The sequence below is a fragment of the Mustelus asterias genome, chromosome 8 (assembly GCF_964213995.1).
Source record: "Mustelus asterias chromosome 8, sMusAst1.hap1.1, whole genome shotgun sequence".
NCBI classification, from domain to species: domain Eukaryota; kingdom Metazoa; phylum Chordata; class Chondrichthyes; order Carcharhiniformes; family Triakidae; genus Mustelus; species Mustelus asterias.
In genome coordinates, this window is record NC_135808.1 from 3,938,560 (window position 1) to 3,950,363 (window position 11,804).

Sequence of the window (11,804 nt, forward strand, 5' to 3'; positions counted from 1 at the left end):
GTCAGAATTCTCCACCCTGCCACCGCTACCAGTGAAAACGGAAAATTTGGCGCTCAAACAAATCTCCATTCACAGCAGCGGGACTGGCGAGTCCCAGCCACGGATGAGGTTGGAGAATCCTGACTCAGATACATATTTCCATCTCAGTTAGTGTTTTCAACTCTGCCATTGAAAATAAAAAGAGAGAGAATTTGCATTTCTTTCACCTTGGAAAGCTCTGCAGCCTATCAAGCATGTCTTGAAAATGCACTTGCTGTTGAAATATGGGAAACACGGCAGCTGATTTGCACACAGCAAGATCCCACAAGCAATAACGTGACAATATCCAGGTCACCTGTTTCAGTGATGTTGGTTGGGCACTAAATGTCGGGCTTTTTATACCTTTTTACACGTGATGTTTAACATCTCATCTGAAACATGGCACCGCTGATAGTGCAGAACTCCCACATTACTTCACTGGAGTGTCAGCTCGGAATAATGTGCTCAGGAGTTGCACTTGAACTCTGATTCCAACGTCAGAATGCAACCCACTCAGCCATGGCTGCTTTAAATACTTATGCTTTTGCCATCTTGATTTTCCTGTATTGATCATGTTAGTCTGCTTTCTTGTTCAAAGTTGTTTCATTATATTAAACATCAGATGCAGTTGTAACAATGCAGATTCAGATTTTTAATGATGCAGCTAACCTCAGCGTAGTATGTGCGTGTTGGGCTCCATCAGACGTCACCATTCTAGTATGAGTACAGCACACACTGGTTCACCCACAACTCTCACAGGAATGCTGCCTTTTATCCATGTCGACATGCCTTGCCAGCTACCACTAAATGGTGCAAGGAAGTGACATCGGAATAACAACATGGAGCCAGCAAAAGTAGTTCAGCAACTCTTCTCAATCCCTTCTAATCACTCCGTTACCTCAAACTCTGTGATATATTGTCCTCCTAGCTCTTCTGATTATTTTGTTACTGTAAACACAAGTAATAGATTAACACCTTCCAAACCATCATCAGTATGGCTGAGTGAGTTTCATTCATCATCTTATTTATGCTTTCAGAATCCTTACACAATGCATCCCAAATTCAGCAGAAAGCTGTTTTAGCTTGTGTGTTGATCCAGGACATGAGGCCCACAGAATGTGGTAGCCCCAGGCAGGGAGACGGGGAACCAACAAATAAATACTCCTACAAGGTCCCCAGTCAGTGATCCCTCACGGGCTCCCTGGATTTCACTGCTTTGTAGTCAACTGATGATTGGCTGGGCACATTATTTGGACAAGAGCCTCTCGTGAGAAGGTTCTGGAATTAGCAACAAAGTGAAGAGGTTAATGATTACTAGGATGATGTTCTCAGGGAGTGGCAAGAAAAACAGTTCAGGCTTTTACTCTCTGGAGAAAGTGGTCATGAGAAGAGTGTGAGGTTGGCAAAGTTTGTTTGTCGATGCCAGAAGGCATGGCAGTGGTAATATCATAGAATGATATGATCCAGCTGCACCAAGGGTCATTTTCTTTAAATGCAGGGTACGCCATTTTCTAACCTCCAGAGTGGGAGAAGGTACATTCAGTTAAGGAAACAGATGACACAGGAGACACACTACAACACTCAACAGATGTCAGCTTACAGCTGGAATCTCCTTTACATAACCTGACCCTTTGACCCAGGTTCAGACACTGTCTCGGCCCTGCTAACCATCAATCTGTTCTAGTGAAGACTTAGTGCTAAATCATTACTTAAACCCAATACCTCAGTTGGCCCACTTGTACTTAGACATGCCAATGGTGAGATTTGATTCCCCAGTGCCTGCTTAAACATCTGTCGGTTGGCAGTGGTTCCTGGAGGTAGATGTGAGAAGCAGTATTGAGCCTTGTTCCCCTGGTACATTGGACCACACTCTCAGAGAATCTGACAAAAAGCCTGTTATAATGGAGAAAGTGAGACAGAGAGGCTGCTTCATACAGGCTCTGCTGGCAAGGTAGCTAAAAGCAAGGCTTGTTATACATATAGTCACAGAAAGCTGGAGAATGTTACAGCGAGAGGAATCTGAGGCAAGCTGTAAAATAACCTGCTTTAGATTCCTCAGATTTCTACCCCTGTGTTGGACAACAAACAGTGAGGATTGTGTTACAGAGAGAGTGTTACAGTGAGGTTTGTGTTACAGAGAGTGTGTTAGAGAGTGTGACAGTGAGGATTGTGTTACAGAGAGAGTGTTACAGTGAGGATTGTGTTACAGAGAGAGTGTTACAGTGAGGATTGTGCTACAGAGAGTGTGTTAGAGAGTGTTACAGTGAGGATTGTGTTAGAGAAAGTGTTAGTGAGGATTGTGTTACAGAGAGTGTTTTAGAGAGTGTTACAGTGAGGATTGTGTTACAGAGAGAGTGTTACAGTGAGGATTGTGCTACAGAGAGTGTGTTAGAGAGTGTTACAGTGAGGATTGTGTTAGAGAAAGTGTTAGTGAGGATTGTGCTACAGAGAGTGTTTTAGAGAGTGTTACAGTGAGGATTGTGTTAGAGAAAGTGTTAGTGAGGATTGTGCTACAGAGAGTGTTTTAGAGAGTGTTACAGTGAGGATTGTGCTACAGAGAGTGTGTTAGAGAGCGTTACAATGAGGATTGCGTTGCAGCGAGGAGTGTGTTATGCTGAGAATACGTTACACCAAAAATAGGGATTTATGGAAGGTTTAAACCACAAATTGGTGATAACTGACTGAATTAAATGGTGAAAAGCACAAATTTATATAAAACTTTGCAGGGACAGAGTTTATAACCTGTACTTTGTGACATACTAAAACCAACAAGGTTTACTTGAATCTGTGGTATACATTACCTCTCCCATCACATCCCTTACCCTAGTTTGTTGTTTCAGGGTCAGGCGGTGACCTCTCTGCAAATCTCAGGGACAATATTGACCATTGAGTTCTTTGCTTCTCTCTCCAGGTTCTTTGACCCTCATTTGAAAACACCGTTCAGTTTGATTTATCTCCCTGCCTTTTTCCTCCAGGAGATTACTCAGCAGCTTTGAGTGAGGAGCAATTGGACATTGGGAGTGCTCAACTAGTGTTTTCTTCACTACAGCGCCTACTGGCAAGACAGTCTATAAATCAGCTGGATTGTCTCGCCCTTTTCCTGCAGAATCTCCACCCTTCCATCTTCTCTTTCTTCCTTTTTATTTTTACAGTTGATGTCCTGAGCGTTGGATGAAGTTGGACTCAAGTGGGTTTCTCTGGACTCCTTCCACCACCTCTCTCTGAGAACTGAATTAGGTTCTTTTTTATTCATTCACAGGATGTGGGCACCCTTGGGGCGGTGGTGGCATAATGGTATTGTCAGTGGACCAGAGCGTCCAGTTCACTCTCACCATAGCTGAATCCAATGTAATCTCAAATTCAAAGTAAAACCATTGTTGCAAGACCCTGTCTGTTTCACTAATGTCCTTTAGGGAAGGAAATCTGCCAACGTTACCCGGTCTCGCCTACTTGTACAATAAATGCTGGCACAGCCAGCGACACCCACATCCCATGAATGAACTTTAAAATTGAAGAGCTTTTAAAGGCCCTCATTCTTTATCAATTTTTTTGAGGGAGGGAGGAAGTGGTGGGTTTGGGGGGGTGAGATCTTTGGGGTTTTGTTCACACCCCTGGAAATCATCCAGGCAACATCTCTTTAAATAGAATCAATTGTTAAAACCCAGAAGTGATGATCGAAGTTCAGACAATACCCATATTCTAATCAAAAACAGAACATTCTGGAAAATCTCAGCAGATCTGACAGCATCTGTGGAGAGAAAACCGAGCTATTGGACATTAACTCTATTGTCTCTCCACAGATGCCAACAGACATGCCGGGTTTTTTTCCCAGCATTTTCTAATTTTATTTCAGATTTCCAGCATCCGTGATGTGTTTTATTTTGCTTTTATTTTAGATGTTGATGCCCATGTTACAGTGAAACAGATCGGAATGTCATGGGCCTCAGACTCACTCCAAGAAATACTTCAAACAGAATGGACAAACTTGATAAAAATCATAAAACATAAGAACTAGGAGCAGGAGTAGGCGATTCAGCCCCTCCAGCCTGCTCCATCATTCAATACAATCATAGTTGATCTCAACTCCACTTTCCTGCCCATTCACCATAGCCCTTCAATTAGACTAATTAAAAATCTGTCCACCTCTTCCTTAAATTGACTCAATGTCACGACATCCACCACGTTCTGGGATAGTGAATTCCGCAGATTCATAACCCTTTGAGAGAAGTAAGTTCTCTTCATCTCTGTTTTAAATCTGCCACCCCTTATCCTAAAACTATGACCTCTTGTTCTAGATTGCCCCACAAGAGGAAATATCCTCAACAAGTCTATTTTGTCAAATTCCCTTATCTTGTACACCTCAATTAGATCTCCTCTCATTCTTCTAAACTCCAGGGAGTATGGGCCTAAACTGCCCAATCGCTCTTCAATCTAGTGAACCTTCTCTGAACCATCTCCAATGCGGCTACGTCCCTCCTCAAGGGGACCAAAACCGTACACAATATTCTAAGTACACTTTCATTGATACTTTGTACAGTAGTAACAACGCCTCACTACTTTTATATTCTATTCCTTTAGCAATAAATGCTAAGATTCTATTTTCTTTCCTTATTACCTGCTATACCTGCAGATTAATTTTCAGTGATTCAGGACACCTTGATCCATCTGCACAGAAGCACTCTGAAGTTTCTCTCCATTGAGATAATTTGCCTTTGTATTTTTCTTACCAAAATACATGTTAAACTCCATCTGTCAAAATTTTGCCCAATTCACTTAACCTATCCATAACCATTTGTAAATTCCTTATTTCATTATCATAGCTTACCATCCCATCTATTTCAGTGTCATCTGCAAATCTGGCAATGGAACCTGTTGCTATGCAACAGGGCCTATTTGGAGAGAGTGACGATCACTGAGATTAGATATGTGTGGGAATTGCCTCCCACTTAACACAAACTGCTAGCTTTCTACCCAGCTTGCTGAGTCAAAGATCTGTGGCATAACAGGTCAAAGTTCAATGGTTCAAAGTTCATTTGGTTAAACTCTACTCACTCCAAAGGTCCTGTTGAAATTTAGTAGGTTTGTCTGTTCCTCACCGGGGATATCTTAAGGTAGAACTGATTGTAACTAATATGAGAGAAAAGTCTTTTGTCACAGCAGGTGAATAGGGCAGGATTCAGGTGGGAATTAATGTGGGAAGTGGAGGTCCAAGAAAGTCACACACAGTAAGGAGAAAGTGCCATTCTAGCCTCTTGCCGCAGCTACTTATTCTCAGCTCTGTTTCAACAGAAGGTCTCACCCAGCGGAAACTGGCTGGCAGCCACTCGGCTCCCACAGTGGCTGCCAATGAGAACCAATTCATCCAGCACATCTCGAAGGCCATCTCCAGAAAGATAGCAGCTGCCGAACTCTCTGCCGATGTGAGCACGACAGCACAATCTGTCATTCGGCGCTACCCAGCTTTTGCCAAAAACCTGCTTGGCTCCCCCAAGGTGCAACTTGTCATCCTGCCCACCAGAGACCAAATCAATTCAGAGAGGGGGCAGGGAGCTAAAAAGTCCAAAGGTGGACATGGTCCCGTTAGGAAGAGACAAGAAGTTACCTTGGTAAGACCCGGGAGACCCATGGGCCCTGGAAGAAAGGTAACTGGGTCCCCCGGGATTCCCCCTGCATTGAAGCACAGGAAAGGACCAGTTGGCTCTCCTTCTTCGAATGGAACCCGAGAAACTTCTCTCAATGCCCGGCGAACAGGCAAAGGATCTGAGAGCCGTCAACACACATCTGAACCAACCAAGCAGGAGATCCTTGGAGGTATTTAAACACCTGAACCAGTCAGCTAGCATTGTCACATAATGTTACTGCAGTTTAATCCCCCATTGTTTAAGGGTAAACTAAATCAAAGATGCATACTACTTGAGCAGTAGAGAATCATAAAATTGATCACAGACCAGAAAGAGGCCATTCAGCTCTTCATATCTGTGCTAGCGCTTTGTAAGGGCAATTCATCTAGTCCCATTTCCCCCAAACCCTGCAATTCTTGCTCTAATGATTCAATTCTCTTTTGAAACCCCCAATTGAATCTGCCTCCATCTCACTCTCAGGCAGTGCATTCCCAATCTGAAACACTCGCTGTTTTAAAAAGCTTTTCCTCATGTCAACGTTGCTTCTTTTGTCAATCTTTTTTCAGGGGTGGCCAACAACTGCTGGCCGAGCCAGCTCCACCCACAACCTGTGAAAGAATGAAAGGAACTGACATTAAATCTGTGCCCTCTGGATCTCAACCCTTCACTAATAAGAACAGCTTCTCCATATTGACTGTGTCCACACCCCTCGTGATTTTGAACACCTCGAATAAATGTCCCCTCAACCTTCTCTTCACCAAACATTCCCAAATTGTCCCAATTTCTCTATGTAACTGAAGTTACCTGGAATAATTTTTGTGAATCTTTTCCATATCTTCTCTAAATGCCCTCAGAACCCTTTCTAAAGTGTGAAGCCCAAAATTGGACATGATACTCTAATTGAGAATAAGACCATATGATGGGGAACAGAAGTAGGCCATTCAGCCCATCACATCTGCTCCACCATTCAATGAGATCATGACTGGACTGATGTGCTAATTCTCAACTCCACTTTCCCACCTTACCCCCATATTTAACAACCCAGCCTGTACAACCTTCTGCAGTCAAGAATTCCACGGATACACTCCCTCTGAGAGAAGAAATTCCTCCTCACTTCTGTCTTAAAGGGGCAACCCCTCACTCTGAGATTATGCCCTCTCATATAGAATCCTATATGAGATTGAAGAAATGTTTGATACAGGGTTTATCAAATCTTCCTGACTTTGGTACTCTCAGCCCCTGTTGATAAAGCTGTAAGCTTTATTAATTATGCTTTCAATCTGCCCTACCAACCTCAATGATTTATGCAGATATACACCCAGAAGCCTCTGCTCCCGCAAATCCTTGAGGATTGCTCCCTTTATTTAATGTTGATGTTATTGTTTTATGCAGTGAGTCGCTGTGATTGGGAATGCACTGTCTGAAAGGGCAGTGGAAACAGTTTGAACAGTAACTTCCCAAAAGGAATTGGATAAACACTTGAATAACAAAGGTTGATGGATAGAGTGGGCAGTGGGACTAATCGGACTGCTCTTCTAAAGAGTTGGCATGGGCATGATGGGCCAAGTGACCTCACTGTATCATTCTGATACAGGGAGCTAAGGATAGCTTTAATAAACTATTTTGTTTTTCAATGAGATCCCTTCAGTTTCCATGGAAAAAAACTATTTTCTTTAATGAGAGTTCTAAAGTGATAGTGAATTGTTGTCAGATGTGGAGCAGGGCAATTGGAAATCATTTTCTCTCATTCTTAACTTAATGATCAAACATTGCACTTATCATTAGTTAGAAGGTGCCTCACACAGTAGTCGCACATTACAGAGAAAATAACTTTTATTTCCAATCAGTAATGGACTTTAATCCCCCTACCATTTCCTTTAAACAGGGAAGGATAAAACAGGAAATAGCGGCTCATCCCGATTAACTTCCAGAATCCACCTCCCTCCTGTAGGGAATCTCCGGGAGCCTGCAGTTTCCAGAACTTCAGTCACAGGCTCCAAGGAGAGCGCAAACCCTCTTGCATTGAACATCACCTCCAGCCACATTGTGCTGTCCTGGGACATTGCGGAAGGCTTGTTTGACACGTTGCTTCTAAGTTACAGAGATCCTTCCACGAATGCTGTCCTATCAGAGATGGTCCTAGGTGGCGATCAGCGGATGGCAAACATCACAGGCCTAACCATTGGCAAAAGCTACAAAGTCTCCCTTCACGGCATCTCCGGGAGCAATCCTTCCCAACCTATTCACATTACAGGAGTTGCAGGTACTGACACTCTAACTGTGACCCTTTCTATTCTTTCCTAGGTAAAGATCATAGTTGGCCACTTCCCTCTGAGGCGGAGGATGTTCCCCTTAACTTTACAATTTTTTTTAAATAAGGGAAGTTCAGATGCAGATTGTACGGGATCGGAATATATTTCACCTTCTACCTCATTTTTTTTAAAGAAAGAGTACTTCATGATCCACATGCATGTACATAGCACCTTTAACCAAGTTTAATGTCCTCAAGGCTCTTCACAGGGACTGCAGTGGTTCAAGAAGGCAGCTCACCACCACCTTCTCAGGAGCAACAAGGGATGGGCAATAAATGCTGACCTGGCCAGCAACACCCACATCCCATAAATGAATAATAAAAAATTGCACGCTAGTAAACATAAATTGACACTATCCGCGCAGGAAAGGCTTAGGCAGGTGACCAAAAGCTTGCTCAAAGGTTTCAAGGTTTATCTGAAAGGAGGAAAGCAAGATAGAGAGGTGGAGACATTTAGGGAGAGAATTCCAGAGCTTGGGACCTTGCCTACTGAAGGCATGGCCACCAATGGTGGATGATTAAAATCAAGGAATGCTCAGAGTGCAGAATTGGAGGAGCGTAGATCATAGTATCCCTCCAGTGCAAAAAGAGGCTGTTTGGCCCATTGAGTCTGCACCGACAACAATCCCACCCAGGCCCTATCTCTGTAACCCTATGTATTTACCCTGCTAATCCCCTGACACTAAGGGGCAATTTAGCATGGCCAATCCACATACCTACACATCTTTGGACTGTGGGAGGAAACCCACGCAGACACAGGGAGGGTTCTTGGGCTGGAGGAGAATGCCGATTATGGAGCAGCGAGGATGTAGGGGGGATTTGTAAACTCGAAGGACAATTTTAAATTCAAGAATTTATTCAACCAGGAGCCAGTGTCGGTCAGGAAGCACAGCTGGGACTCGATGCGAGTTACAATACGGGCAATAGAGTTTCAGATGACTTCAAGTTTCCGGAGGTTAGGAGGGGGAAGGTCACAGCCCAGAGAGGGTCAGAATACTGAAGATCAGAGGTAACAAATGTATGGGTGAGGGTTTCAGCAGCAGATGTGTTAAGACAGAGGTGAAGGTGGTGATATTATGGAGGCAGAAGTGTCCAGTACCAGCGACAGAGTGGATGTGTGATCAGGCGCTCAGCTGAGACTCCGATAGGACCGATATTACCTCACAAATACACCAGTATCAAAAGTCTCCACCTCCTCCACATAGAGCAATATAGAATAACATCTTTCATTCACAGTCTCCAAACTGAACAAAAGTTTTTGTTAACAGTCGGCAGGTTTGTTGTCGACAGGGTAATGATTTCCAGGTTGATAATGCACAGCTTTATTGGACGTGGGTGAACAATGTGTTTGCCAGAATTGGATTTTGAACAGGCATTTTACACTGTGCTGCTGCGATTTTCATTTCAATCAAACAGGAAGAGGAAAGTGGCTGTCTCATTAACTCCATGCTGTCAGTTAATACATGAATGTTAACATCACCTTTTCCTTCCTTCCTTATCACCATCCTCTCTCAGTGTCTGGTCCAGGTGAAGGGCCCGCAGGCGCTCAGACAGATTCGACTGCCCTTCAAACAGTGGAAACTCAGGGGAAAGGCAGCGAGGTGGAGGAGGAGGAGGAGGATGATGATGATGAGGAGGATGAAGAAGAGAAAGAGGAGGCAGAGGAAGGGGGGCAGGAGGAACTGGAGCTGTCTGCTCCCTTGAATGCAGAGCTAGAGAACGCAGCCCTTTCCAACGTTGCCTCGGAGAACCTGACTCAGGGGTGGGTGCCCACGGTCTTCAACCATTCGCTCGTCAGTACTCAGAATACTACTGTGTCTAATGCTCCCCAAACACAGGAGACTGGTGACCTCTCGGGTTTGACCCCTAACGCTACCCACCAAGCTGTGACTGATGACAAACTCTCAGCTCCTCTGGCAGGTAAACCACTCGTGTGTGATTAATGGCTTAATTCTCTCCGAAACAGGAAGCTGCTGATTGGACACCATCTTATCCACAGGAGGACGTTATACCGAATGCCCTCTCACCCCCCCTCGTCTCCCTTTCTTTACAGGTTTCCGTACTCCGCATTATGCATTTTTTTCAGGCTGATTACTGAAGAGACGATAGAGAAATCGGGATCTCTTACTGCACAGGAGCTGGAGGAGGCCACTCGGTCCATCAAACCTGTCAGTTAGACTGTGGCTGATCTGTATTTTAACCCCATATTTCCCACCTGGTTACCCAGCTCTTAACACCTTCTCTTGACAAAAATCTATTCATCGCAGTTTCGATATTTCTAATTGAAAATCTCGACAACTCTTCTGGGAAAGGAGAAAGGTTTCCACTTCCCTCTGTGTAATGTAGTGTTTCCTCATCTTATCTCTGAACAGTCTGACTTGAATTATAATGTCCTACCCCCCTCCCCCACCTCCACCACCCCCACCTCCTCCGCCCCCCCCCCCCCCCCCCACCCCCCCACTAGCTCCGCCAACCAGACAGAACATTTTCTCCCCACCAATTCAATCAAATCTTTTCATCTTCCTGCTCTCCATGTGTGGCTGATGGGACAAGTTACGTGCTTTAGGTGAAGTGTGTAGTTTACCTTGGTGACAACCTGATGTGAGAGTGACCAGGCTTAAAGCTCTTGGCATTTGCGGCAGCTGTCATTGATCGATTGGGATTCTCCCGGTCTTGATCCCGGGCAGTTCACGTTATCTGTGGAGAGGTGAAGCCCCATTAAGAAAGGCAGCAGTCAGCTATGTCAATCATGTCACAGTAGATTCCCATGCCGCGATTTGAGAAGTTTGTGAGTCCAACTTCCATGAGGGAAAAAATCTGCTGGGTTTCATTAAGCAATGTTGCAATTGAAAATGAGTAGATTGTGGAGAGGGGGGAGAGGATAGAGCAGGGGAAGGAGACTGTGCAGCGGGAAAGAGAGAGAGAGAGAGAGTGCAGAGTGAGGGGAGGTGTACAAGGAGTTGCGTGTGGGAACTCAATGTGAATGGAAAGAGGAAACTGGGGAAAGTGTGACTGGGGAGATTGTGGGGAGGTAGATAGAGAGAAATGTGTGTGTGGGGGTAAGTGGGGGGAGTGTGTGTGAGGGGGGTAAGTGGGGGGAGTGTGTGTGAGGGGGGGTATGAGGGGGGGTAAGTGGGGGGAGTGTGTGTGAGGGGGGTAAGTGGGGGGAGTGTGTGGGGGGTAAGTTGGGGGGAGTGTGTGTGAGGGGGGTAAGTGGGGGGAGTGTGTGTGGGGGGTAAGTTGGGAGGAGTGTGTGTGTGGGGGGTAAGTTGGGAGGAGTGTGTGTGGGGGTATGCTGGGGAGTGTGTGTGTGGGGAGGGGGTAAGTTGGGGGGGAGTGTGTGTGTGGGGAGGGGGTAAGTTGGGGGGAGTGTGTGTGTGGGGAGGGGGTAAGTTGGGGGGGAGTGTGTGTGGGGGGGTAAGTTGGGGGGAGTGTGTGTGGGGGGTAAGTTGGGGGGAGTGTGTGTGGGGGGTAAGTTGGGGGGAGTGTGTGTGGGGGGTAAGTTGGGGGAGTGTGTGGGGGGTAAGTTGGGGGGAGTGTGTGGGGGGGTAAGTTGGGGGAGTGTGTGTGGGGGTAAGGGGTTGGGGGGAGTGTGTGTGTGGGGGTGTGTGGGGGGGCTGAGTGTGTGTGGGGGGTAAGTTGGGGGGAGTGTGTGTGGGGGTAAGTTGGGGGGGAGTGTGTGTGGGGGGTAAGTTGGGGGGAGTGTGTGGGGGGATAAGTTGGAGGGAGTGTGTGGGGGTAAGTTGGGGGGGAGTGTGTGTGGGGGGTAAGTTGGGGGGTGTGTGTGGGGGGGTAAGTTGGGAGTGTGTGTGGGGGTAAGTTGGGGGGAGTGTGTGTGGGGGGTAAGTTGGGGG

At 45.7% G+C, this 11,804-nt stretch overlaps 1 protein-coding gene across 1 annotated transcript in view; it reads left to right on the forward strand.

Moving 5' to 3' along the window:
- The window catches only part of LOC144496740 (tenascin-like), a 175,307-nt gene that overhangs the window by 92,180 nt on the left and 71,323 nt on the right, over positions 1-11,804 (forward strand). Inside the window, exons 8-10 of the mRNA XM_078217252.1 lie at positions 5,311-5,829; positions 7,525-7,902; positions 9,466-9,870. Coding sequence (XP_078073378.1) covers positions 5,311-5,829; positions 7,525-7,902; positions 9,466-9,870 — 1,302 coding nt within the window. The remainder of the gene's footprint in view (positions 1-5,310; positions 5,830-7,524; positions 7,903-9,465; positions 9,871-11,804) is intronic.